This window comes from Amblyomma mixtum, chromosome 3 (genome assembly GCF_055824585.1).
Source record: "Amblyomma mixtum isolate Tamu chromosome 3, ASM5582458v1, whole genome shotgun sequence".
NCBI lineage: Eukaryota > Metazoa > Arthropoda > Arachnida > Ixodida > Ixodidae > Amblyomma > Amblyomma mixtum.
Genome location: NC_143014.1, coordinates 94,919,576 through 94,945,381, shown reverse-complemented (window position 1 = coordinate 94,945,381; position 25,806 = coordinate 94,919,576). Strand labels below are relative to the sequence as shown.

At 49.9% G+C, this 25,806-nt stretch overlaps 1 protein-coding gene across 2 annotated transcripts in view; it reads left to right on the top strand.

Annotated features, from left to right (window-relative positions):
- LOC149351006 (cuticlin-3-like) overlaps nucleotides 1-13,465 on the top strand; it is a 40,155-nt gene extending 26,690 nt beyond the window's left edge. The window contains exons 2-5 of one of the 2 annotated variants that reach the window (XM_089580198.1): nucleotides 7,597-7,660; nucleotides 9,541-9,903; nucleotides 10,597-11,046; nucleotides 12,824-13,465. In XM_089580198.1, coding sequence (XP_089436324.1) covers nucleotides 7,616-7,660; nucleotides 9,541-9,903; nucleotides 10,597-11,046; nucleotides 12,824-13,219 — 1,254 coding nt within the window. In that variant the 5' untranslated portion in view covers nucleotides 7,597-7,615 and the 3' untranslated portion in view covers nucleotides 13,220-13,465. The remainder of the gene's footprint in view (nucleotides 1-7,596; nucleotides 7,661-9,540; nucleotides 9,904-10,596; nucleotides 11,047-12,823) is intronic. The other variant, XM_089580199.1, reaches the window with a different exon arrangement.
- Nucleotides 13,466-25,806: the final 12,341 nt, after the last annotated feature.

Sequence of the window (25,806 nt, the reverse complement as noted above, 5' to 3'; positions counted from 1 at the left end):
CAGCTCGGAGCCGGAGGTACAACTCCGTGCGCCGGGCAGGGCCGAAGGCAGGGCCGAAGAGGTCGCTGCAAGGCTGGGCCGTGTAGCCTGACGTGCAGTCTGGAAGATAGCCGACCATTAACTTTAATCCGAATATCCCGTGGTTCCCTTCCTCACACTTTGCGATGAATAAAGTTTTTCTACTACTACTCTGATTAAGGCCCAACGGGTAAGAGCCACTAGCGCGTAACTGAGAGTCAGATTTCCTGAGTATTTAAGACGGAGAAAGATTTACTTGAGCGCTCGCAGTGCACGTGTCACGCGTGTGTGACCCTTTCTGATTTGTGCTTTCCTTGCATTCTGGAGCTTTGTGTGTGCCCGGTAGTGCTGTTTGATGCCATAAACTTGCATAATTTGTACATGTAATGCGCAGCGTGCCTAAGCAGTGTGTGATTTACGGCCGCAGCACACTCTGGTAGATCTTACTAGTGTCGGGAATTAGTCAAACTGAACATTTATCTTTTATTTTATTTTTCCAGTGTGCACAAATTTAACAAGCCACGCCAGCACACCGTACGAATAACCTAGCAACATATGCGAAAGCAGTTTATACCCATTTTCATACCAGCTTTCTGTTCGTGACTGTGGTGCTCTTCACCAGCTTCCTGAGGTAGTAACTTTCACTAGTTCTGCTTTTACTACCCTCACTTACTAAGAAGGTAGTCATCCGTGTGACAAGTAACTGGTTAGTAGTTACTTAGTGAATTCTCCGACCTTTTGCAGAAATTAAGTGTGAACGCCATACCTTTGAATGGAAGGCGCTAAAGAGTTTTGATAAGCGCGTGTATAGGCGCTGGTGTACGCTGCATGAATTCAGCGCAGTGGATATGACAGATTAGTGATGTCACAAACCGAATATGGACCGTTCCAACCTGTGTGCCGCCATATTTATCGCTGGGCATCTTTTTGTACCTGCTTCTACCAGGCGCTCCCTGTGCGTCACCTTATTGTTCGCTATTAGCTACTCTGCGCACCTGCCGTCTGCCGCAGGCGCAAGCGCAAAAAGCACTCCATGGCGAGCGATGCGACATCGTAGACACCAAGGAATGCTGCGTGCTAGCGCTCTGTAGGGAGCCTCGATCCCGTGTTCCTAGCGCTCTGTGTTCTAAGCTTTCGCTCAGTTTGACGATATACGCAGCAAAAGCGTTAAACATGGCGTGATTTTTATCTGACGCAGAAGATAACACTGGTTCGCCATGATCAGTGAAGTATATTCATCTTTGGATTGACGGCAGAGCCAGAGCTCCATTCATGAAACTTTTCGTGCAGTCTGTGTGTGGGAAAGCGTCCCCCCCCCTCCCCCAATTTCCTGTATTTTAGCGGAAAGTACGATTGTAGGCAGCTGCCTTTATTGATTCCGTTTTGCTAGCTTCCCTCTGTATGCTTATAGTCCTTTAGCACTTCCCCGCGAGCAGTTTCGCACACGTGGCCTCGTTTATTTTTCCGCCTCTTATCGTCGTCGCCACTACCATCACCGCTGCTGCTGCCGCTTCGTTCAAAACAGGAAGCGCTGCGCGAGTTACAGCATGCACTTTGTCCGCGCCTTTGGCGTGCACGTCATTACGTCTTGCTGACACATTCCCGCCGCTCCGCCGATTCTCTTTTTAGGCAGCGTATGACGGGCAGAAACGGTCATAATGCACTGCCCATCGGACAGACCGTAGTGTAAAAAAAAAACAAGATATGGGCTGCACGTCTTCCCCTCTCGCATTCACATCATCATCGGTCACCGCATCAGTACGTCGCCCAGCGCGACGCCTTAGGCAAAAGAGAAAAACCGAAGGAGATAGATGCACGGGCACCGCAAAACAATGAACATGGTGCTCGAGATGTTCCCACCCGTTTCGAGACCGCGGACAAGACTGGACCAGCGGAAGCTATTAGTCACGCGGTTGCCGAACCGTCGGCGGGAGTGGCTTAGCTGCGGGCCGCGAAACGGCCGCGTCGAAATGTTCGGGAGCCGCGGCGTCCCGTTATAGCCCCGCTCCCGATGCGCTGCGCATCGGTCGAACGCGGCCGCGGTGGCAGCCGCGAAAAGCGAAAACAAAGTGAGGAGGAACAAAGGCGCTGACCGCCGCCGTGCGCGCCCCGAGCGGCGGTCGGTTCCACTCGAGGGCCGCTGCTGGACTCCGAGCGGCGCCATTGTTCTGACCGAGACCGCCGCGCTCACGCCTGCAACAAAGGGGAAACACGGGCCGGCCATGTGTCAATTGCCTCTCCCGTACACGTTCGGTCACGCGAACGTGCGGGTCCGCCGAGGGCGGCTCAACCGAGATTCGGGGCGGAAATTTTCGTTTTTGTTTCTGGCAATGGAACGGCGCGTGCGGCCGAGCGCGGACCTCCCAAGTTTTCAGAACCTCGCGCGATGCAAGGGGCAGAAATAGCGCTCGAGGAAAGCGTTTCGGAGCAGCATCAAAAGTTCGTTCGTCGGCGTTTTCAGTCTAAGCCTTTCGCTTCAGTCCCGAGGGCGTGATGCATGATACTGTACTTTTCAGAGGTACCGACTCCTCCGACGCACATGTGCCCTCCGGAGCGCGCTTCTCAAGCTCAACTTGCTCACTCTGGCTTTGCGCGCGAACCCATGGGGAAACACGATCTTGCCTCCTTCTCTCTGCGCCCTCCTCCTTTCAATGCGTCCATTGCTGCGTATCCACAACTGACGACTTCAGGGCCAGGAGGACACCTTGAGGGTCGTTCTTGACGTTTTTAAGTTTACCCAGGGAGGCGAGGTTTGCGAAAACAGCCGCTACTGAAAACGTCTGTGGTTTTTAGTAACAATAATCGGCGGATATTTACGTGCCAGAGCCGAAGGAGCAGCTATATGACGCACGTCGTGTGGGGGATTGCCCTCTACCACCTGGGGTTGTTTAACGTGCACTGATAGCGCACAGCGCCCGGGAGTCAACGCGGCAGCGTTGAAGGCCCCCCGGGGGTTCACCTGAAAATCCGGTGTCTGCGCTTTGAGCGAAAAATCATGGGCATGGCTCTGGCAGGTGGACTCCAGAGAGCAACCTAGGAGGCAGGTGGGCAACCTAGGCCACGTGACCTTGCAGCATCATCACAACCTGCCCACCGGATGTTGAGGAAACTGACCACATTGGCAGGTGGCAGTTAAATTAATGATTGGTCGATAGGAAAAAGCAACCTGATACGCACCAGGCCCACCGCTGGGAGCACCTTCCATCGCAGGGCTATAGCACATCGCTTAACCGCTGCACCACTGCACCAGGAGGGGTATGAGGACTCCCAGGGATCTATGCCTGTAATGTAGATAATCACCTTCCGCATATAGGCGAATTAACACATTACGCTATAGCGGCATACCCTAAAGGCGGAGCTTAAGAGTCCTCTCCATTTTTTTTTGTATTTCGCCTCCATCGAGATTCGACGGCATATCGCCGACCTCGTGCTTAGCAGCAGAAATCTCCGTTTTAACATGCTGTTGAGTTATACCATCCTGCACTGCACTGCTCCCCGCGAGAGTGCACAAGCACATTTCGTTCCACGCGGAAAGAGATAGAGAGAAGGTTATCACGAAAGGGAAACGTGCAGTAAGCAACCGTCTCATACTGAATGGGCGCCTCAGTTGCGGGAAATGGGGCGGAGGGAGAAAAGAAATATATAGCCTCAAGCTGCCCGAATTCTAAGAGAGCTATATGCCGGATGCCTGCGTTCAAGGACGCGCGTAAGCGAATGAGGCCACGGCCGTGAGCAGGGAAATTGCCTGAAAGTGAGGAAATTACGCGGGCCGTTCAAAAGACGCCGTGCTCGTCGCCGTTTGTTGGGACATTATATACCCGCACTGCAAGCGTAGTACTAACGTCGCAGCGCTCACATGTTTAGTTTCGAACTCATGACTAACAGGTTCGTTTTCCGAGTGTGTGGCCCTCTCTCTGAGTCACGCGGGAAGGTATCGACTTCCCACACTTATGGCTGCCCCTGGTATACTGCTGCGTCGCAGATGGCAGCACGGGATGTGGCCGATGTGCCTGGAGCGCCGCTATCATATCCCGACATGTGATCGGTTGTCGCGTTGTTGTTGCGTTACGGGAGACGGAAAGAATAAGCCGCGGAAAAACTCGCTGAGTATGCTGGCTTTCTTCTTCGTGCTAGCCACCTCTTCCCGCCGCTAGCATTTGGCATGCATAGCAATGACGCGGAGAGTATAAAACCAGGTCGGACTACAATTTCTGTTGCATGCTTAGCTCTCAGCCATCGCTATAGGGATGGAGTTGGAAAAATGGCGCTTTCGCGCGATGATTTTTAATTTTTGCGACATTCCTTTAAATGAGTACAGAAGTCTTGCTTGTTTACCGAGGAATATTGGGGCGCTCGCTTACTGCTGTGCGCATCAATTTTTCGGAGGTTACAATAATTCAGGAGAGCGGAACTTCGCTCAAAGACGCGGATAGCAGGTGACACTGAATTAAGAAAACATCGTCAGCGTGGAAAAAAAAATTGCGTGCGCAGACAGCCGCGTGTCCTCTAAGGATATCGAATCGACACCACACATTGGATTTCCAACAACGCAGAAAATCCTGAGTCAGCAAAACTTCGTCCTTACGCCTTCACAAATTAGCAAACTCGCATCCGCATTGGATAGCGCCAAATGCCGGTCAAAGTTAACGAAGGAAACTGTATACGCGTTTATGGCATCGTTATGAGTTATGGGAGCTAGATTTTCCGATCTTATATTGGAAATAAACATCAGCGGAAAGCACGCTCTATTTTTTTTCTTCAGCGCAGCTGTTAGTGGCTCGTTTGTGGGTTGGGCTCAAACCTCGTCGCAACGAAACAATGGATACAACGAAGGCATAGCCACTCTCCCTGAAAGCTCCAGCAGCCCATCCATTTTATATCTCGTTTTGAATATGTAAACATTTGCTACAACGAGGTATAACGAGCCTCCAATAATTCCCACTGGACATTTCGCGCTGAGTATGCCGATTGACAACGGTGCCCAACACTTTCGTGCCGATTCGATGTAGCAAATTAAAATCAATGTGCAGAATCTGCTTTGTCGAGCACAGCACAAAACATGCAGAAAACATAACCCGCCTCAAGCGGGTCTTGCATGGAAAGTTCCGGCTTGCATGGAGAGTTCCTTGGCCCATAAAGCATGCTTTACGGAAGCAAATCCTGATGCGCTCTAGAGTCAGTCCCATCCACATAGCGTTAATCATTTCCATGGCAGCGAACAAAGATATCCGCGCCAGAACACTGCCGCCTGGTGAGTGAACTCCTGGCGGCTGCTGGCATGAGCTGTATGATGCACCGATGATAGGGCATCTTCAGCGCGTGACACCCGTGTCCAGTGGCTGGATCGTGCACCTGGCATTTTGTGGCGAGAAAAACGTCACCACAGCCAGAGAAGGCAACACGTGGTGCGTTGCAAATTTATCAAGAACGAGTTGTATACCTCGTATCTTTTTCCCCATCTCATGATCGAACTGAACTAACAAATCGTGCGCAGTACCCCATTGGACCTTATGCTCGGTTGCACTCTCGTCTCATGAAAACAAAAGTCACGCGCTATGCAGGCCTTTGTGTTCGGCCTGTAGCGGAAAGAAACGCAGCTCCAAAAGCATCGCAGTGCGCGAGACTTGCCGATGGCGAAGGGCAGCCGCCGGTCGCTGCCGTTCCTCCTCACGCGCAATACGAGGTCTGTTAGAAAAGTATCCGACCTTTCGCCGAAGAAAAAAAAACTGGCATAACTGGAACGTTGGAAACCTAATCACCTTCAAAGTAGTCTCCTTGGGACTCCACATACTTCTCCCAGTGGTGCTGCCTTTGTTGGAAGTATTCCGAAAAGGCCCTTTTCGGAATGGAGTTTAGCTCAGCTGTCGTTGCAGCCATAATGTCCTCTCCTGTCTGAAATCGCGCTCCTTTCAATGGCCTCTTGATTTTGGGAAACATCCAGAAGTCGCAGGGGGCCATATCAGGAGAGTAAGGAGTCTGTGGAACTACAGCAGTCTGGTTTTTCGCGAGAAAAGTGTGAATTTAGTGCGAGGAATGTGCAGGAGCATTGTCATGATGGATGCGCCAATTTCCTGTTGACCTCAACTTCGGCCTCTTCCGCCGCACAGCACCACGCAGGCGACGGAGGACATCCCTGTAGTATTCTTTTGGTCAATGTTTACTTTGTGTGGTGCGTACGCGTGGTGTGCCACACAGAGGGTGTCAAAGAAGGCAGTCAGCATCACTCTGACATTGCTGCGCACTTGACGGGCCTTCTTCGGTCTTGGTGACGTGGAATGCTGCCATTGTGACGACTGGGATTTGGTTTCCGGGTCGTACCTGTACACCCAAGACTCGTCATCACCGATTATGGTGTTGATGAAGTCGGGGTCACTATTTTTGGAATCCAGCATGCTCTGTGAGACTTCAACACGAAGCTGCTTTCGCTCCACCGTGAGCAGCTTCGGCACGAATTTCGCCGCAACTCTCTCCATGGCGAAATCTTTGGTGATAATTGAATGTGCGGAGAAATTGTTCATGTCCACCTCTTCCTCAATTTCTCTGATAGTCACGTGACGGTCCCGCATCACCATAGCGTTCAGTTCGGCAATGACCTGGTCATTTTGGCATGTTGATGGCCGATTGGAGCGTGGCTCGTTCTCCACCGATGTGCGGCCATCTTTAAACCAATTATACCACTGCTTAATCTGTGTGCTGCTCATAGCATCGTCACCTAAAGCCGTCTGAATATTCCGAATGGTTTCCACTTGGCTGTCGCCTAGTTTCTGGTAAAATTTGATGCAGTAGCGCTGCTCCTGTCGCTCCGCCATTTTCCTTGCGATAAAAAACCGACGAGAGCACTGCGCACTGCATCCCTCAAACACTGCGTGCCAGTGACTGACGCTATCGGCAGGCGAGAAAAAATTTGTGCATGCGCACGAAGGTTCAAGGTAGGCTGGTGCAAGCGTGCTTGTTTCAAATCCATCAGGTGTTCGTAAAAAAAAAAAAAAGTCGGATACTTTTCTAACAGACCTCGTATATAGGATGTTAACGCCAAAGCTTGCCCTGCAGGTCTTTGACCAGTGCAGGTGTCGTCTTTCAAGGCATTGTTGTCGGCGGCAACATTTCTAAAACGGCACCGTTTTCTCGGCAATGTCTTGCCTTTTCGAATTGCGTTTATGGATCCCCCCGTTCTTTCCGCGGGAGGGTGTCAGGGGCGATTGCGGGACCGAGTTTAAAGCGCCTCCTCGTTCGTTTTAACCGAGCTACGCCGCCACGGTTGTTCATTGTATCCGAGAAGCAATCCCATTGCCTTAATGCATATTTTGACGCTAACACTGCCATCATCGTAATAAGCGGGCGTTCGTTATAACTGCGGCCATTATAAGTGGGCTGGACTGTATTTCACAAAAATATGCTGAAACCAATAGGCTTCGTTTCGACCCTCAACATTTTGTACTCGAAAGCAATCACTGTGTGTAGTCGCATTTTCTTTTGCGAAACAATCATCTTTCCATCCGTAGATTTCGCCGAGGAGACTGCCCATCGGCTCCTCTTGCTTAGCGGCGCACTAACGAGTGATGGGCATTGCCGTCGCAGGTGCGTCCATCGAGGAGCCATGAGGCAGCCGTCCTTGCTGGCGTTGGCCGCCCTCCTGGTTCAGGTGAGAAAGCACCCCCCCCCCCCCCCCTCCTCCCCCCGCACCTCGTTCCCATGAGAGTACTCGCTCCGAGCCCATGCACCGGGCCCGTATACTAAACTATATACTAAACCCATCGGTGCTGAAAACGAGGAAGGAAAAGCGAATGTACGGTATTCCTTTTCAATCTGCTTTTCTTAATCGCCCAAACTTATCGATCACGTTGAACGCGCACAGGTTCACTATAAGTCTCTGTTCTGCATATCTGTAGCTCCGCTGTAAAGCAGACGTCGAAAATGTAGCCCCTCAACCGCCACCGCACGGAATTGGCTGGAGCTGTGCATAAAAGAGAAGCAGAAGCGAGGGGGAAGAGGAGGTCAAACACTTTGGCCGTAATGCTTTCTCTCCCGTTCTTGCGCCTGGCCTATATGTAGCGATGTTTCCGACCCCACTGCCTATACGGCCATGTCGTCCGTCATTGCGTGCCTCATAAAGTATAGTGGGAGTGGCCATGAACATTTTGGAGCAGGATCTGTAGCTAGCGGAAATTCAATTTGGAGCAGCTTCATCTTGTTTTGTAGCAGGAGCGCGATAGTGAAAAGGTACAAATGCAAAAGCCCCGAACTTACGCCACGGTTTATAAAAAGACAACGCAGCACGAAGATTTCAACTGCTGTAGGCAGTCGTCTTGGTCAGATGTGCGCATTTTTTTTTTAATGCGCCAATATTCGGCTTATTGAGTAACAAAGAAAATTGTTCGAAAGTTTTGCATTGTTAATATTAGCTATATTTTGTTTCCCCGCGGAAAAGTGTCAAAGAATGTGGAGAAACGCCCATTTTGGTTGCTTTCGTCAATATCGCTTTAGCCAGTGGTTTCTTTTTTATAACCTAAAGCCTGCGTGATTTAAAAATTGGACACGTGAGTGCGCTCCTGCGTTACGATATCAGCGCTCCCAAACGAGTGAATGAACTTGAAAAACTTGATTGAAAAACCACCGGTTTGTAGCAGCATGCAGCCGGTTTTATGCAATGACGCTGGTTAGCGCAATTGGCTCAGTATTGCCTCCCACCACTGCATACACTTTGATCCTTTACAACAAATTTAGAGACAAACTCCTCAACCCCCGAGCCTTAATTTCGTGACAGGACCGAAAATTCTCCTGTTTTTGCGGCATTTTAACGCGATAGCGTTAAGGCTCCCATTGTACAGAAAATTCGGCATCGTCGGCGGCGTTGTGAGTGAAACCCTAGTTCACGTGACCTTGTGACGTCATCACAACCTACCCACCGCATTGTGAGGTGGTTGCGAGAGGTAGCTGTGGAAGAGCACCTTAGGTCACACAAGCCCCACCGGTGACTGTGTCTGAAACGTGCACCTGTCGGGGCAATGGCGCATTGCTTAACCGCTGCGACACTTCGCCAGGAGTGTCATGACGATTCCCAGCGATGTATGAATGTAAAGCAGAGAATGACCAATTCCGCGTATGTAGTCATTAAACCATTACGGCTGTTCACGCCTTGACTGCCGCCAGGGTACACGGCTTTCAAACTGACCGCCGACATTATACGGAGAGTGATATATAGGAGCCCAAAACGCCGACAGAAGGCAGGTCACGTACGAGAGTTCACAAATCCAGAGAGAGCGGGAGACTCGTCTGTCGCGCATGCACTACCTACTTTGCGCTGCCGCTTCTCTAAACCACGCGCTGAGAGTTATCCACGGCTCCTCATACAGAACTTAACGTTCGATGGAAAGAAATGGTCTGCTTGTCCTATACGGCGGGCGACGAAGAAAAGTAGCTTTAGTACTGTGCAAGCTTGCTGCCTCATCATTGATTTGTGAAGCCAATGGCCGCAAACCCCGTGGTCAGCCTTGAGACCAAGCACCTCGCTCGTCCGCCCAGGTGGCGTCGCAGGGGAGCCCACGACGCGCGCGCCAGGGGGCAGCACCGGACCCGGGAGCGGCGCTGCTGCCTTCTACACCGCAGGGGCTGGCGCAGGTGTCCAAGGTGGCCGTGCGCTGCACCAAGAAGGCCATGGAAGTGCGCGTCGAGTTCGATGCGCCATTCGGGGGCGTCATCTACTCCAAGGGCCACTTCGAGCAGCCCGAGTGCCGGCACGTGCAGGCCGAAGCGGCGCCCGGCAACGTCTTCGAGTTCGTCGTCAAGGCGGACCGTTGCGGCTCGTCTAAGGTCGAGCGCAAGACCAAGGATAGCGAGTCCTTCATCGAGAACACCATTGTGGTGCAGAACGAGCCCCGGATACAGGTGCGTTCGCTGCTTCCGGGGGCAGCGCGGATGTACGCCTTTTGTCAAAAGTACACAGAGTTCCCGGCTTGCTAACTGGAATCCACAGTAAGCTCTTTAGCACCCTTGAAGCTCCTAAACTTTAGAGAGGCGAAGATTGTAGTTTTCTTCATCGTCCATATCTTCAGACCGCTGGTGATGCAAAACTAACCACGTTGCACGAACCTGCAGCGAACGTGCTGTCCTATAGGGCTATAGCATTTTTCCATATATGTATAGGCTAGCCGAGTAAGCTCAGCACCATTCTTGAAAGTCAGTGACTGCTAAAGAACGCCCCAAGCTGGCCGGAAAGGTTTCGATGCTGTAGCGTCGCCATGTCGTGAAATGTGGCACAGCAGTCTGGCGTGTCGGTAGACTATAGGTTTAAATTTCCACGAAAGTTGATGTTGAGCACATTCTGCATTGCTGCTTTGCATCCCGTGTCATTGAAGCTGTTCTTTTGCGCCCAGCGTAACCACAATTCCTGCGAACTCTACCGGTACACTAAGTATTTCAGGCTCATCGGTAAGTACCACGCACTCATTGAATTCCTGCTGTGCAAGCTCTTAGGCACGGAAAATCCCGTGGCCGAGCACGAACGATGGCGTTAAACCACAGACGAGGAGCACGTTTTGTGGGTGCTGTTCTCTTTTCTCTAAACTTTTGCGAGTGCAGCCCCTCCGACCGTTTCAGGAGTGGTCCGACTCGGCGCGGCGGCTGCGCTGCTCGTGGGACAGCAACATCGACCGCACCGTGAGCTCGTCCATCAGCGTGAACCACCTGGAGGTGCAGCACGCGCGCTACGCGGGCTCGTCGGCCGCCGACTCGTACATGGACGTGCAGCTGGGCCGGGGCCCCTTCTCGCCGCCCGTCACCGGCCTGGTGCGCATCGGCGACACGCTCACGCTGGTCGTGTACACGCTGGGCGCCGACCTGGATGTGCTCGTCAAGGACTGCCTGGCGCACGACGGAGACCCGCGCCGCGCCGTCCAGCTGACGGACGCGCGGGGCTGCGTGGCCAAGCCCAAGCTGCTGGGTCCCTGGCAGAAGACGCGCAACACGGGCGCCACCGGCGCCAGCACCATCGCCTTCGCCTACCTCAAGGCCTTCAAGTTCCCCGACAAGGCATGTCTTCGTCCGGGGCACATCATTCCGCTTCTGCCGTGATGAGCCTATCCCGGCGAAAACATCTGCCAGGGCGTGGCTTGTGTCTTTAATATGCGCAGTGATTTTTTTTTTGTAGCTGTGGCGTTCTGCTGCGATCGGCGCGGGCAGGACAATTTTATTTTTATTTTTGGAAAGGGGGGGGGGGGGGTGAGGGGTGTAGATTGTCTAAGTCTGCTCGTATCGCATTGGGATGACGGCTGTGTGTTGGGCTGGGTACTTCTATTTTTATTTCTTTTTAGGGAGCCTAAATTACCGTATGCATCCTGCTCGCAAGCCCGTTATACTTATAGTGACATGGACTGTGATATTTTGTATTGATTGTTCAGGGGCCCCACCATGGTTTTCTGTTCATAGCTTGTTCCCAATTCGCTCCGCTCCTCAAGAGTGCATGTTTTTTCACCAACGCTCAAGTCGCAGCCGGCAAAGCAGTTAAAGGGGTCCTGAAAGGGGCTCTCAATAATGGTTCGGCATGTTTAAAGACACCGCTTCAGGAATATCCTCCATCAATAATTCTTTGAATGCGTTTCTTAAGAGCTGAGTTATCTCTAGTCAGAATCTGAATTTCGGCATCCTCGCGCCTTTCCCTCTCCTCTCGCCAATTTTTGCACTCTCAAAGGTCGGCCGCCGGCCCCACCCACTCGGCCCCATCACGGAAGCGACGCGGCTGATTGGTCGCGACCATTGTAGTTGTGTGACGTCTGAAATAACCTGACCGATAGCCATCTCTTAAAAGACATATGCAGACGAATGAGACGGAGGAGGGCGCCAGCATGGAGAAGTCGCCGGAACGGGCTTGCCAATCTTCGCGCGCGATAGATGGTTCTCTGCTATGGCTGAGGTGTTCATGACTACACAATGTAGAGACTGAGCGAATTTATGTACCCTCCTCAGAAGGTGTTTCGGAGCTCCTTTAAACGGGAGTGGTGGGGGGCATTCCAGAAGTATCAGGGGGTGGTGCAGTACGTTCTAATGCTACTTCTGACCGGTTCTGGAGAGATACGGGTGAGGAGCAGGCTAAAATATCCCGCGGATGGGGTCGAAACATTCGCACACTCAAAGGAGCGTGTGGTCTCCGGCACCTACATGTATAGTGGCTTATGCGGACGGCTAATGACGGCAAAGCCCCCCCCAAATGAACAGTTCTGTGCAAGGGTTCATTGCTGTGTGTTTTCCTTGCAGCTGGAATGAACAAAACCAAAAAGGCTCTCGGCAGTGAAATACAATGTGACGCTCTGCAACTCTTTACATCCTGAATCCAGAACTATTTACATCCCAAATGGCCAAATTGTCTATAACATATATTTGCGCCCCGTGCGATCGTCATGTAATCACATGTCACGCGACGGTGAATGCCGGAATTGGACTAAATTTTCGACAGAATTTATTTCAGCGCTGACTACGTGGGCAAGCTCTTTTGGCTTGTGTACGCAGGTATCTTACCTAAGATAACATAGAAGGGAAGAAGTACCAGCCAAGTTCTGAGATTCTTATGACAGAACCCTGAACAAGAATATGTGAACTTAAGTGGGGCTTCTTCCATAATTTATAAGAACGAAATTGTTCTGGGTGTTTTGGTTGCCTCACAGGCACAGCTCGTTGAGATTGCGCGAGCGACCTAATCTTCTCAGGACCGCCAACACCCTTTGTTTCTTTTCTACTCTTTGTGCCCGGTGGCACGAAGTGGTGAGAAGGGTGCGCGTTCGTGCCCTACAACGGTTCGTAAACGGCGGCGCAGGTGGAGGTGTTCCTGGAGTGCAACATCGAGATGTGCCGGCGCAAGTGCGCCGAGCCGTGCGCCAAAGCCAAGCGCAGCCGGCGGCAGCTGCTCAACGAGTCGACGGTGGAGCCGGCGCGTGTGGCCCGCGGCATCCGCGTCGTGGCCCCCGACGACCTGGACCCCCTGCAGCCAGCACCCGGCTGGGCCGCGCGGGCGCCCTCCACGGGCGACGTCTGCCTCTCGCTGCCCGGCTTCGTCACGGCGCTGTCGGCCGTCCTCGCCATCCTGCTCAGCTCGTGTGTGCTCTCGGCGCTGCTCTTCCTGCGCGTGCGGCAGCTCGCCTCGGACACCGCCGGCAAGCCCAAGAGCGTGCCGCCGCCCGAGTTTGTGCGCAAGGTGCGCCGCGTACCGTAGCGCTGAGAACTGTGCTCCCGGCACGTGTGCATTGTGTGCAGCCCCCGGGGCAGGCCGCCGGTTCTCCCTCATGGGCATTCCCGAAGAACTCCGGAGACCGCGGCGCCGACGCTGGACGAACGGAAGCCGAGCGGGAAAAGCGCTGCGCGAAAACGGGTTTTTCCGCAGGCGGGATGGTGGTGTTAATACGCGCTGGCTCGTCCAACACGCCCGCCAGAATAAAAACCAAGAATTGTGGACGGAGTATGTGCGCTGGGTGTCTTTCATTACGGGACGCGCGCCTCGCGTCTTTTATCTCGTCGGGCGGCGAACGATTCCGGAATTTTGGAGCGAAAAGCTCTACTCTCCGCATGCAAAGCTCAAGGTCGAAACCGCTTGACAATGACCATCAACCAGAAGGGGGGGGGGGGGGGGGGGCTGTGACGGCAGATCACGTGCCTCGCTCGCCCGTTTACGAATCAATATAATACGCATCAATTTACGCATCAATACATGCACATAAAGTACCCATTTGCATAGAGTAGTTTTCAAAAATGCACGGTCCAGGCGTCCGAGGCAGGAGCGGCTGCGAAGCTTCACTGTGGCGCTGCAATCTCCGACGCAACGTTGCTATATTGGTGACACGATGGGCCAACGGCGCACGCTGGCTGCCAGGATATGCCGAGTCACGACGAACTTTACCCTCACTCTGGGGTGGTTGGGTAACCTTGATAAATTTCATGCGCGGCGTTCGCCTGGCCCGCTCCTGACACTTGCGACGAACGGGGCGCTTCGCGGCGAGAATCCCGTAAATGCGACCTGGCTTCGAGGCGCTCTGAAAATATTCAGGACCAGGCGGCTCTCGCGCTGTATCAGCAAGCGGAGGAACCACACTCATGCCGCCGCGATGTGTAGTGGGCAAGTCTGGTTCGTTTTTCATCGATGGTCATATATTTCTTCCTCATTAACACCCCATAACATGACAGCACCACCAATTCTCGCGCCTGTCTCTTTCACTAGCGAGACAAGGCGAGATCCCTCATGGCGGAAGCTGATGCGCATCATTCTTGTGAAGGTCCGATGCTATGTACCGCTTTGCACGGATTATAATGGCCACTATTTAATGAAACATTATTTTCTCGGTGCAAACCGGCTGCTGAAAGAAATTTGTACTCTTGCTTCAAGCCGTTGCTGTCGGCATTTGTCTTCTATTTCTTTTTGATGGCTTATAGACTGAATTCTGAAGAGCCAGGCTCCATCTCGGCAATCGGGGTTTTTGCTCAACCTTTGCTAGAGCAATGTTAGCCGGCCGGAGTATGTATGTATGTATGTATGTATGTATGTATGTATGTATGTATGTATGTATGTATGTATGTATGTATGTATGTATGTATGTATGTATGTATGTATGTATGTATGTATGTATGTATGTATGTATGTATGTATGTATGTATGTATGTATGTATGTATGTATGTATGTATGTATGTATGTATGTATGTATGTATGTATGTATGTATGTATGTATGTATGTATGTATGTATGTATGTATGTATGTATGTATGTATGTATGTATGTATGTATGTATGTATGTATGTATGTATGTATGTATGTATGTATGTATGTATGTATGTATGTATGTATGTATGTATGTATGTATGTATGTATGTATGTATGTATGTATGTATGTATGTATGTATGTATGTATATATAAACAGCCACAGAAACCAAGGAACACTGGGGATTTTTTTCTTTGTTGTTCGTTGGTAGTTGTTTTTGTTTTGTTGTTTGCTGCGATAACATATTCAGTAATATTCTAAATTGATCAACACCACAAAATAAATAAATTAAAATCCCTTCTGTCCCTTGGTTTCTGTGGCTGTTGGTTTCTCTAATATGTATAATGTGCCCCTCATTCCCCTTCCGTTGTCTGCTTAACTGCTAACGAGTGCCTCGGTTCTGGCAGCCTTGATGCCGTAGGAAGCGTAAGAGGGTTCTCACACAGCTTCCACCCTCGCCGTTCGATGACGTTCCACGTCACACCAGCGGTAGCTCAGGATGAACCAACCAGCCCGACTCAGCCCTCTCCTTGAATTCAGGACGTACTACGTCCGCCGCTTATGAACGTGGGTGGCGCTGATGAACATTCTCAAGGTCAAGGTAACTTGTAGACATAAATACCTCCGAAAGCAGAAGATCTGAAAGCCGTCGCCGTAGCTCAGTTGGTAGAGCACCGGACGCATAATTCGGAGGTCGTGGGTTCGGTTACCACCGTCGACACGTGATTGTTTTTACTTCTGCTTATCTAATCAATCATCTTTAAGCGATAACATATTCAGTAATATTCTTCATTGATCAACACCACAAAATAAATAAATAGACATATAAAAAAATCCCCAGTGTTCCTTGGTTTCTGTGGCTGTTGGCTTCTCTAATATGTATAACGAGCCCCACATTCCCCTTCCGTTGTCTATATATATTTATATATATTAATTCACGACGTTTCGGCTGGAGGACCAGCCTCAGAAAAAGGGTGGTCTTCCAGCCGAAACGTCGGGAATTAAATCCTGTTTGTTTTTCGATTTCTGGTGACTATCTTATATTGATCAATCAGCTGCAAGGAAATCAGTGTATATGTATATATATATATATATCTATATATATATATATATATATATATATATATATATATATATATATATATATATATATATATATATATATATATATATATATACCGGGTGTCCCAGCTAAATGTAACCAAACTTTTAAAAAAGGTGAAGTGTCCTAGTCCAGTGAAACCAACTGAGGGTTGTTCATAGTCGCGTGGCCTAGTCTTGAGTATTTTTTTCGCTCTTCAAAGTTATTCATTAGTTTAGCTTAATTAGTTTAATTAGCTAACTTTTTAATTATTGTCTTCAGGAAGAAAGTGTCAGTGAAAAAGTTTTAGATCGCCTCGAAAAACCGCTAGTAGTGCTGTTTCCGTCAAGTTACGATTTACGTAGCTTCATTTATTGGCCTTAAAAGAAAGTTATCACGTGACCAGATGCTCGCTCACTTCTCTGCCCCAATGTGCACCCAAAGTCTCATCGAGGAGAGGACTTCAGAAAAAACGGATTTTATTCTTTAAGGCGCGTCTTGGGACGTTGAAGTGGCACAGTTGTCATGTGGAAGCTTTTTTCTTATTGTGCGGGTTATGGTTAGCGTAAATATTACTTTGCTGCAAATGTCTTCAGTAAGCTGTTTCTCAAAGCGATCTACAACTTTTCCATTGACACTTTGTTCCTCAAGTCAATAATTAAAAAGTTAGTTAATTAAGCTTAACTAGTTAGTCAACCTTGAAGAACAAAAAAAAATACTGCAGACTAGGTCACGCGACTCTAAACAACCCTCATTTGGTTTCAGACGGCTCGGACATCCCGTGTTTTTTAAAAGCTTGGTTAAATTTAGCTGGGACACGTGGTATACAGGGTGTTTCACCTAAGACTTTCTGCAATTTTTAAAAATAAGCTATTTGAATTAGATGCGCGCTTTTTCTGGCATAGCATTGTCAGTGGTGTAGTACATCATAATTCAACTAAGACGTGCTAACTAGCAGGCTTGTTAACCAATATTTTATAGTTAACTTTTAAACTATTACCATTGGGCTCTTTAATTATTGAGAGGCATGCAGCCCACCGTAAGTAATGTCCATATCCGTTTTTAGAATTTCGAGAACGCGATTATCCTCGGCGCTGTGGCCCAACAAATTTCGCCTACATCGCGCCAAAATACATGCGGTTTGAGAAGCTTGCAGGCAAAGCAACCTCTCCAGTGAACCTAACTCGTCGAAATAGCAAAAATTTGTTGGGCCACAGCGCCGAGGATAATCGCGTTCTCGAAATTCTAAAAACGGATATGGACATAACTTACGGCAGGCTACATGCCTCTCAATAATTAAGGAGCCCAACGGTAATAGTTTAAAAGTTAACTATTAAATATTGGTTAACAAGCCTGCTAGTTAGCACGTCTTAGTTGAATTATGATGTACTACACCACTGACAATGCTATGCCAGAAAAAGCGCGCATCTAATTCAAATAGCTTATTTTTAAAAATTGCAGAAAGTCTTAGGTGAAACACCCTGTATATATATATATATATATATATATATATATATATAATCGCTATTAATTATACGCATATAATTACGCTATTAAATTCCCGCTGATTAAAAACACAAACAAAAATTCTGAGGGCACTGCTTACGCTTACGTCTGCTTACGTGGAGGAATGCGAAAGCATGTGTTTTGAGGAAAGGAAAGGGCGCAGTAACTCTCAAATCTCGGCATCTCGGTGGACACCTCAGTGGTTATGGCGCTCGGCTGCTGATCCTAAAGACGCGGGCTCGATCCCTGCCGCAGCGGCCGAATTTCGATGGAGGCGAAATTCTAGAGGCCCGCGTGTACTGAGTGATGTCAGCGCACGTTAAAGCCCGGCCGCACGGATCTCCAGTTCCCAGCGTGTCCAATATCCACAGCCGGCAGATACAACGGGAGACAAGGAGGCGCCAAACGACGAGCTCCTCGGATGTTGGTAAACCCAGGTGCGGCCGTGCCGACGGCTTCGCACGAGCAAGACAGCATCGCACGGGTGTCGGTTCACAGGCGCCAGCGACGCGATCTCCTTACAGTCTTTGCCGGCATTACAGAGCATGCGCGTCTGTGCGAGGGCGGCGGTGTGTTCGAGCTATTTGGGGGCGTGTGGTGGAGCGCACAAACGCAATTCGTGCGTTGTGAATGGGCCGTGCCCAACGACAACGGCTTTCCTGTCTCGGGACCTGGGGATCCTACGTGGCTTAAAAACCCGCTGCTTCAACCTCGAAGAATGTGTTCTGACAGCTGTAACATCATGTAGATGGGTATATCACACTTAAAATCGGCTTCTGCTTCGAACTCTCCTTGCCATCATGAATCTCCGAGTCATCTCGCCGTTCTTCCCGACCCGCGGCCCTGGCCTCCCAACCTGCGCCGCAACAGCAGCTATAGGAGCGGATATGTTACTCATCCCACCCTCGCTACATGTTGGCAGTCACGAGGAGAAGCTGAAACTGGCAGACAGGAGACTTCGGACCAGGCAGAACGGATCAAAGCTAAGGGCATGTTTGGTGCTACCATTTATGCATGGCGAAACAAATCAACACGTCTGACAGTTTTTTTTAAAGCAGTATTCAATGTCTCAGGGCATACAGTTATATTGGTACGAGTCAAGCCCTCACGGAGGACGGAGTACAATTAGAGGCCCGGTGCCAGCAGCGAGTTCCTTGAGAGCCTAGCGCGCGAGAGCCAGGACAGTCTTTTTCTTTCGGACGCACATAGCGCTAGTGTCGTCGCGGCCGTTACAATGTGAATGGAAAGCGATTCGCAGATCTAACCAAGTTGGGAAGAGTCCGATGGTTCTGTCCTTACTCTCCTGTGAAAGACCTCCTGAGGCCAGGTGCCGAATTCTTCTCGGTTTCAGTGCTAGGCAGACCCGCAGTAGTTGCTGAGCGCTGGCCTGGACTTCCAGGGTTTGGCGTACAGGACACCAGGGGCTGAGAAACAAGCCTCGGAAGTGAGGCCAGTTCCGAGTGACGGTGAAGTGAGGGCAACTCCGACCTGGGTCCTCAGAAGCACAACCTCTTCTACACTGGTAACACCGCGGGGGAGGGTTACCGTATGCGTAGGGACTACAGCGCGTGTGCGGCGGCACCGGAAGTGCTCCATTAACGTCAAGAAGAGGGTAGAGTCATGCAGGCTGAGGAGCCAGTCTGTCGGAGTTTTCATACAATCGGCTTTCCAGCGCACTTGGACGTCGTGGACGCAAGAACTCAGCAAAAATCCGCGCAAAATGGCGAGTGTTCAGAGGCTGAAGGAGTGCTTGGCTCGTTGCTCGCATGGCTTGATGAAATGGGCTGTTTTCCAAGGAGTTGCTCAAAAGTTATCCCATGCTGTTCTCGATCCCCCCCCACACACACACACTTTCCCTAGCCTACTGAGCAGACAAACGTAGGGAAATGAGGCGCTCGTTACGACATACATATGGAGGAAGCCAATAGTCATGGATTCCAAGGAAAGCATAGGAGAAATTGTTTAGAAAGTAGAAGGCGACATGAGGTAGCTTTTCTTTTTCTTTAACTGTCATCAGTTATCTTTCAGGTAAAACATGTTATAGCGACAAATTTCCCATTGGTCAACACCACAATAATAAAAAAGAAACCTTCGCGTATGATTCCCTTGGTCTCAATGCTTCCTTCATATATACCTCCAATCTTGTACTCCACAGACCACAAAAAATAAAAAATAAATAATAAAACTGTTTTTTAAGAAAGAATGGATATAACACAGAATACCTATTCCCCTTGGAAGCGCCCATAAAAGCCTATGTATTTGATATCTTGTTCTTGCGAAATATGATTTTTCTGTGCAGGGATATAACGAAATCCAAATTAACTTCACTGGCAGTTAGGACGCTCAGTTATCCTGAGGACCAGGATTCAATCCAGGTCTCGGCGGTCGCGTTTCGATGCAGGCGAAACGTAAAAGTCGCCCGTGATTGCGATGTCAGTATACCTTAAAGGTGCCGAAGTGGTCGAAGTTATTCCGGAGCCCTACATTACAGTGCCTCTTTCTCCCTTCCTTCTTTCACTCCTTCCTTCATCCCTTCCCTCATGGCGCGGCTGATGTGTCCTCCGAGAAGTGAGACAGTTACTGTGCATTTCCTTTCCTGAAAACCAATTTTACATTTCGTGCCAAGTATAGAGCGATTTGCAACAATGCGCTACAGTTCCGCAGCGATTCGAAGCAGCAAACTAAAATTACCGCGCATAACCCGCTGTGTCAAGCAGCACGAAAAACATTCGCAAAACTTTTCCCACTTCAAGCAGGGTCCGTATAGAACGTTTCTTCGGGCGATTCGTCGGCTCCGGCGCGACAAAACTTTGTCGCCGGCGCGCCTATCTTTGCCGAAACTCGAGTACGGGGTCCACTGAACGATGTCGAACAGCGCGGCAGAGTTGCCAACGTCACTGGAGTTCCCTTGTCTTCCTCTCTGCACACGCCCCGTTGCGAGCGCGCGGCAAAGAGCGCCGGTCGAAATTATTCTGATCCCTCCACTAAGGCGCCTCTTTCTCTCTTCCTGCTTTCACTCCCTCCGTCAGTCCTTCGAAATTTTTTTTTCAGGTGCCGTGTGTAGCTTAGTTTCAGTTTTCGTTGCGTGGTTGCGACGCGTGGCATGATCTTTTTTAATGTGCTTGAAGGTGGCGACGTCCTGCTGGTTTCACAAGGCCATAGTGAGAGGCAGCGGTGGAAAACGAAAACGCAGTATGAATTCCCTTCATCAGAATAGGTCTCCACGATTCGAGTGTTGAGCATGGTTATCCAAAACAACTGCCCTGATGGATACATAAGCTCAAGGGAGCCGCTCAGCAAACCACCCGTCTCATACATCGCTTCCTTCATGCCAGTGTGGCGGATTGAAATGCGAACGTGATCCGGCTCGTCCAAGCCTTCGTCCTCAGCCGCATCAACTACGTGGCCGCCTGTCATACGTCACCGATCCAGACAAACTTAGCCGTCTAATCCGGGGGGCGTACAAAAGTGCACTGGGACTCCTAGGATATGTATTTCGCGTAGTCTGTCGCATAATGATTGTGAAAGAGGGAACTGTCTGTGCCTGCAGAACCGCTGTCGCGTTATACCCCTGAAGTCGGAGCTTAAGGCCCCCCCCCCCCCCCCCCCCCGAATTTATTCCTTTAAAATCTGGAGGCCTTTTTTCTCGGTGTTTATTTCAGAATGGTGTTCTCGTTTTTTTTTTTTTGTCGAATATTATTTCCCACGGATGGATTAACTGTTTTTTTTTTCGGTGACATAACGTGGTCCTCCTGCGTCGTCAAAACCCACTTTGAGTTTATCTTGCCCTTTTTGTCAGCTGAGCATTCATTTTACTAGTAGTTATCGCACTAATGGTCGCTAATTACTGGGAACGCACTTATAGTGCCAAGTGCAAAATGAATTGCTGTCGCCAATTAAAAAGTAGCGGAAGTTAAATTGCACGGACGGACGGACGGACGGACGGACGGACGGATGGATGGATGGATGGATGGATGGATGGATGGATGGATGGATGGATGGATGGAAAAGTTTATTGTTCTAGCGAGTATGGACCCTTCAAGGGCTCAGGGCCACCACACAGCCCTCACATTACGCGCATGTGTCCAGGCCGCGTATGGTCATGGCACTGGCATCTCGGTTCACACAGCGAAGTTGGGTGTCCGGGTCCTGCGACGCAAGGAGGGCCTCCCATTCCTCCCATGTTCCGATGGCAGGCTGTCCCTGCGGGGGAGGATCGGCAGGACAGCCGGAGAGGATGCGGTCTAGGGTGGCGTGCGATACTCCGCAGAGAGTGCACTTGGGGGAAACGGGGCGGAAGTGGAATAGAAGCTGAGAGGTGGGAAGAGTTCGGGTCTGGAGTCGCCTCCAGATGATTTGTTGCGAGTAGGATAGGCGGGTGTGGCGAGGGGGGTAGTGTCGACCGGAAAGGCATGCTTCTTGGGTGAGGTCTGAGGACGTGTGTGCCCGCTCGCTCGAGAAATCCCAGCTGGGATCGCCATTTGCCTGGCAAATAAGTCCTCAGGCTATGTTATCGGCGGCCTCATTTCCAGGATTTCCAGAGTGAGCCGGCACCCACACGAGCTCAATACACCTATTAGAATTCAGGCTGCACATTCTCAATATTTGCCAAGCGGGGGGATGGACGCGTCCGCGGGCTAAGAATGCCTGTTTTGGAATCGCTATAGCTATGTAAGCCGCATTGGTTTGGGCGATTGCTAAAGCTATAGTAGCTTCCTCTGCTTCTTCCGGGGTACAGAGGTGGTCTATGAAGTGGCTGAGGAGTGATGATACTGGACGATAAGCCACACCAACTGAACGGTGTCGACCACACGCGGCGCCCGCCCAGTGCACATCCTCTGAAGTGCCATATTCTTTATGGAGAGTTTTGGCTCGCGCGACTCGGCGGGATTGATGGTGTTCTGGGTGGACCTCCTTAGGAAGGGGTTCGAAGATAAGCGCGGCGTGCATGGCGCACGAGAGAGAGATATTAAGTCTGCCGTGTGTGCGTGTATGCGAATTCCCAGAGTCCAGTGTATGCTGTCCTGTTTCCGTGCCATCCAGACGAAGGTACTCTGTGTGTCGATGTGCCTCTATAAGTTCTTGTATAGTGTTGCGCATTCCTAATTTTAAGAGCCTATCCGTGCTAGTGCTATTTGGTTGATTGAGTGCTGCTTTGGTAGCCGTGAGGATTAGAGCATTGATCTTATCTTTATCCGCACGGGAGAGATTCAGGTAAGGAGTGGCGCAGAAAATGCGACTGAGCACAAAGGCATGCAGCACCTTGAGATTGTCTGCTTCGTCTAGACCGGCTCGTGAGTGCGAAACCCTTCTAAGAAAATGGATGACGGTGTAAGTGGACTGCTTTGGTGCTTTAGGAGTAAGGCTGTTTTTCCACGTGTCCTGTAAACACAGGGCAAGAATGCGTAGGGTGGGTGTTTGCGGTCATGCAGATAAATCGCGATGCGGGCGGTAAGGACACGCCACAGCCGGATTATGAGGAGTGCTCACTTTGTGGGGGAGCATTCAAGGCCAATGCTTGCTGCGTGGGTAGCTGTAGTTGTGGCTGTTTCCTTAATTCTATGTCGCCATCCGAGCCGTCACTGGTACAAAGCGTTATATCATCCGCGCAGTGTGTCCCAAGTGCGGGATGCGGCTGAGAGCCTTTGCCAGGGGGATGAGGGTGGTGCTGAAGAAGAAAGGGGATAGATAGCGCTGCCTCTTGTGGGGTGCCAATTTTACTTAAGGCTGCGATTTGGGCGAGTTGGTATTGATTCAGAGTGAAAACAGCGCGGGAAAACGAGACGAACGAAGAAAGACGCAACACAAGCGCTGTCTCGCAACTGATTTTTATTCGAAGAAAACGTTCTTTAAATGCTTTCCTATCCAGGAAAACACCAAAAGTAAAGGAAGACAACCAAAACTACTGATCATACATGACGGTGACAAGACACAAAAAATCGCCGTGGCGCATGCGCGTGAGACAGTTAGATGTCTTTTCCGGATAAATAAGAGAACTATTTATCATTGAAAACGATAGAGGGATCGCTGATGCACCCGCCACAGTTATCGTGAATACGAAATGCCTCTATAATTTCACGTGTTAACCTATCTTTATGTTTGGCGAGGATGACGGTGTTAGAGAAAAGAGGAGTGCATGCATGTACAGCCTTTGTCAAAAGTTTCGAGCCCAGGGGGTTTGCTTCTGAAGCACACTGTCTGGTTCGTAATGCATATCCAGCGCTCCAAATTCGCTGAAGGTGAGAAGATTTCAGGTCCTGCCTCCTCCAATGGGTAGGACTACCACGAATGTTACAGGAGTCCCACTGCGAGGCTTAGGAGTAAACCCCCTGGGCTCTAAACTTTTGACAAAGACTGTACCTTTCTTCCAATGACGGGCAAGATTTCATGAAGAATCATTGGAGCGGCAATTGTAATGTTCACTCATACGAACATTTATGCATCGCCCCGTCTGGCCTATGTAAACCGCTCCGCAAGTACAAGGTATCCTGTACACCACCCCCACACTGCATGGTACAAAGCGACTCTGATGGCTGATCTGGCAACCACCCATATTTTTCTTTTTTGTGTTTGTTCCCTTCGATTTTACCTCCACTTGCCTGCACACACGATGAAGTTTGCTCGGTGCTGAAAACACAACGCCAACGTTGTATCTTCCCGCAACGTTCTTTAACCCATGCGCTACACCATGAGTGGACGTTACTGCCACAAACTTCTTTCTTTCCCGTTTTGGCTTATCACCTTTCTTCACCCATGCAAGAAATTTATCACATGCCCGAGAAATCAAATGACAGGGGTAACCGCTTGACCTTAATCGGGCAGCCTGACATATCGTACTCTCATTAATCCTATCTTCACAAGATTTGGAAATGGCGGATTTAAGGCATGAGAGAATAGTGCCATTTTTTTACCAGTTTTGTATGACCCGACTTGTAGTTCAAGAGAGACTTGGTCGACCGAGGAGAGTATAACCAGCACACATGGTGCACATCTAAGTGTAGTCGAGAAATTGCAGTGCCTCATCTTTTGGAAGTTCTGTCGTAAAAGCCGAAAGATGCCTTTGTAAGTGAACAAACGTACTACAAGGCCGAAAGTTTGGTGCGAGGAGTAACTGACGACAAATGGCCCCTTCAAGAGCTGAAATAAAGCGAAATCCATGATCACTTTCCCCATCCTAACACCCATATCCCACTTCACGCCCTCCTCCCCCTCAACGGGCCTTTCTCCTCGGAGTGAAGGGCACCCCGGCCGAAAACAAGTCGTCGTGTCGAAACGTTGGCAAGCACCCTGAGAGGCTTTCCCCTCCCTTGTTCACTTTGCGAGTGTCAGGAAACCATATCTGCCTGCCCTCTACCATATGGACTTTCATAGGTCATAGTACGCTACATATGTGTTGTGACATCGTACACAAGAGTACTGCATCATCCGAATTGCGTGCCATATACGGCGGTGGACGGCGAATTTCGTTCTAATGGGACATATAATACTTTCGCATTAAAAAAAAAAAAAGCCAAGCAGCATACCACGGCGCCCAGTAAACCGGCTCTCGGTGGAAATTTAATTATACGCTAAGCATTATTGCCAGTTTTTACGTACACCCGCATTCTGTAAAAATAGTGCTGCCGATAGTACTAACGGTAGCTACGTGGCGACAACCACAACACAAAAATGAGGTTATGTTCAGTTGGTCACTTTTTCACCACACCTGGCACCTCGCATTTGCAGTGGCTCCTGTTGGTGGTTGAAATTGTATTTTGGCGCAGCAAAGTTGCGATTTCATCAAAAAAACGCCCATTGCAGGTTTAATGAAATGGCGCAGCATTGCCGCTCAAGCTTTAGTTTCATATATAGGAGCGCGAGCTGCAACAGCTTTACAATTACAGTGAACTAGAAGTAACTATTTCTAGTTCACTATATATTTATTATGTTCTTGCTTGTCCTGTTCGAGAAGTCGTACTCGCGCACAGAGATACGCAAAACATGCAGGCGCGGAAGGACACATGCACACAAACGCACTGAAGCACGCACACAAAAACGCGCGCGCGCAAGCAGCACAAGCAAGGCTGTACGCGCACAGATGCAAGGGCGTCCGCAGAATTTTTTGCAGGGGGGGGGGGCCCCATTGGTTGTTGGCGCCGGAGGGGGGGGGGGGGTATATTCGTAGCGAAAATGCACTATTTGCGGAGTAAATTTATTTATTTATATATAAATAAAAAATAAGTAAAATACACACATGAAAGAAAATTACAAGCAGCAAATTAAAGCGCGGATTGTAGAGATACATTGGAGTTTATCAACAAAGAAACAATTAAAATTAATAAAAATGCAAAAAGATACTATCAATACTCGAAGTGCTCAGTCTTACTGCATACGGGTTCTCGACTCACCCGAATTGATGACCAGCACACAGCGCAATATGTTCACAAACACGCAACTACAGTCACTCAGTCAGTCTTCCTTGAAC